This window comes from Eurypyga helias, unplaced genomic scaffold (assembly GCF_000690775.1).
Source record: "Eurypyga helias isolate BGI_N326 unplaced genomic scaffold, ASM69077v1 scaffold12188, whole genome shotgun sequence".
NCBI classification, from domain to species: domain Eukaryota; kingdom Metazoa; phylum Chordata; class Aves; order Eurypygiformes; family Eurypygidae; genus Eurypyga; species Eurypyga helias.
In genome coordinates, this window is record NW_010266306.1 from 2,093 (window position 1) to 2,576 (window position 484).

General features: G+C 60.5%; 1 protein-coding gene across 1 annotated transcript in view; it reads right to left on the reverse strand.

Moving 5' to 3' along the window:
• Window positions 1-484, reverse strand: part of RHOBTB2 (Rho-related BTB domain containing 2) — a gene marked incomplete at its 3' end in the record, with an annotated part of 3,390 nt that overhangs the window by 2,054 nt on the left and 852 nt on the right. Inside the window, 1 exon segment of the mRNA XM_010157022.1 lies at window positions 1-455. This exon segment is cut by the window's left edge and continues 2 nt beyond it. Coding sequence (XP_010155324.1) covers window positions 1-455 — 455 coding nt within the window.

Here is a 484-nt window from a genome sequence, read left to right on the forward strand (position 1 = left end):
AGCCGTGCCCCGCGGTGCTCTGCTGGTCATCCTCACTCAGGTCCATGAGGAACAGGTCGTAAAATTTGGAGGAGGAGGTGGAGAGGTAGATCTTGTGTGCGTAGATTTTGATCTTCTCTTGCAGCACCAGGATGACGTCCGCGCACAGGGGGTCTTCCAAGAGGTGGGCTGGGCGCTCCTCGTTGTTGGAAGGAGGGTCCGGGACGATGATGATGGGCGGAGGGGGCTTGGGGGGCAGGAAGGGGGCTTGGAGCAGGGGCCGCTGCACGTTGCGGAGGTGGGACTTCCAGAACTGCAGGTGCCGTCGGGAGATGAGGGCAGCACGGATGGCGTTGTCGAAGACGTCCTTGATGCCAAACTGGGCCACCACGCTCGTCTCGTAATAGGGGATCCCCAGCTCCTTGGCCACCTCCCTCCCCTTCTCCGGGGGAAGGATCTCGTTAGGCTTGATTGGCCTGAAAGAGAGAGGAGATAATGAAGAGGC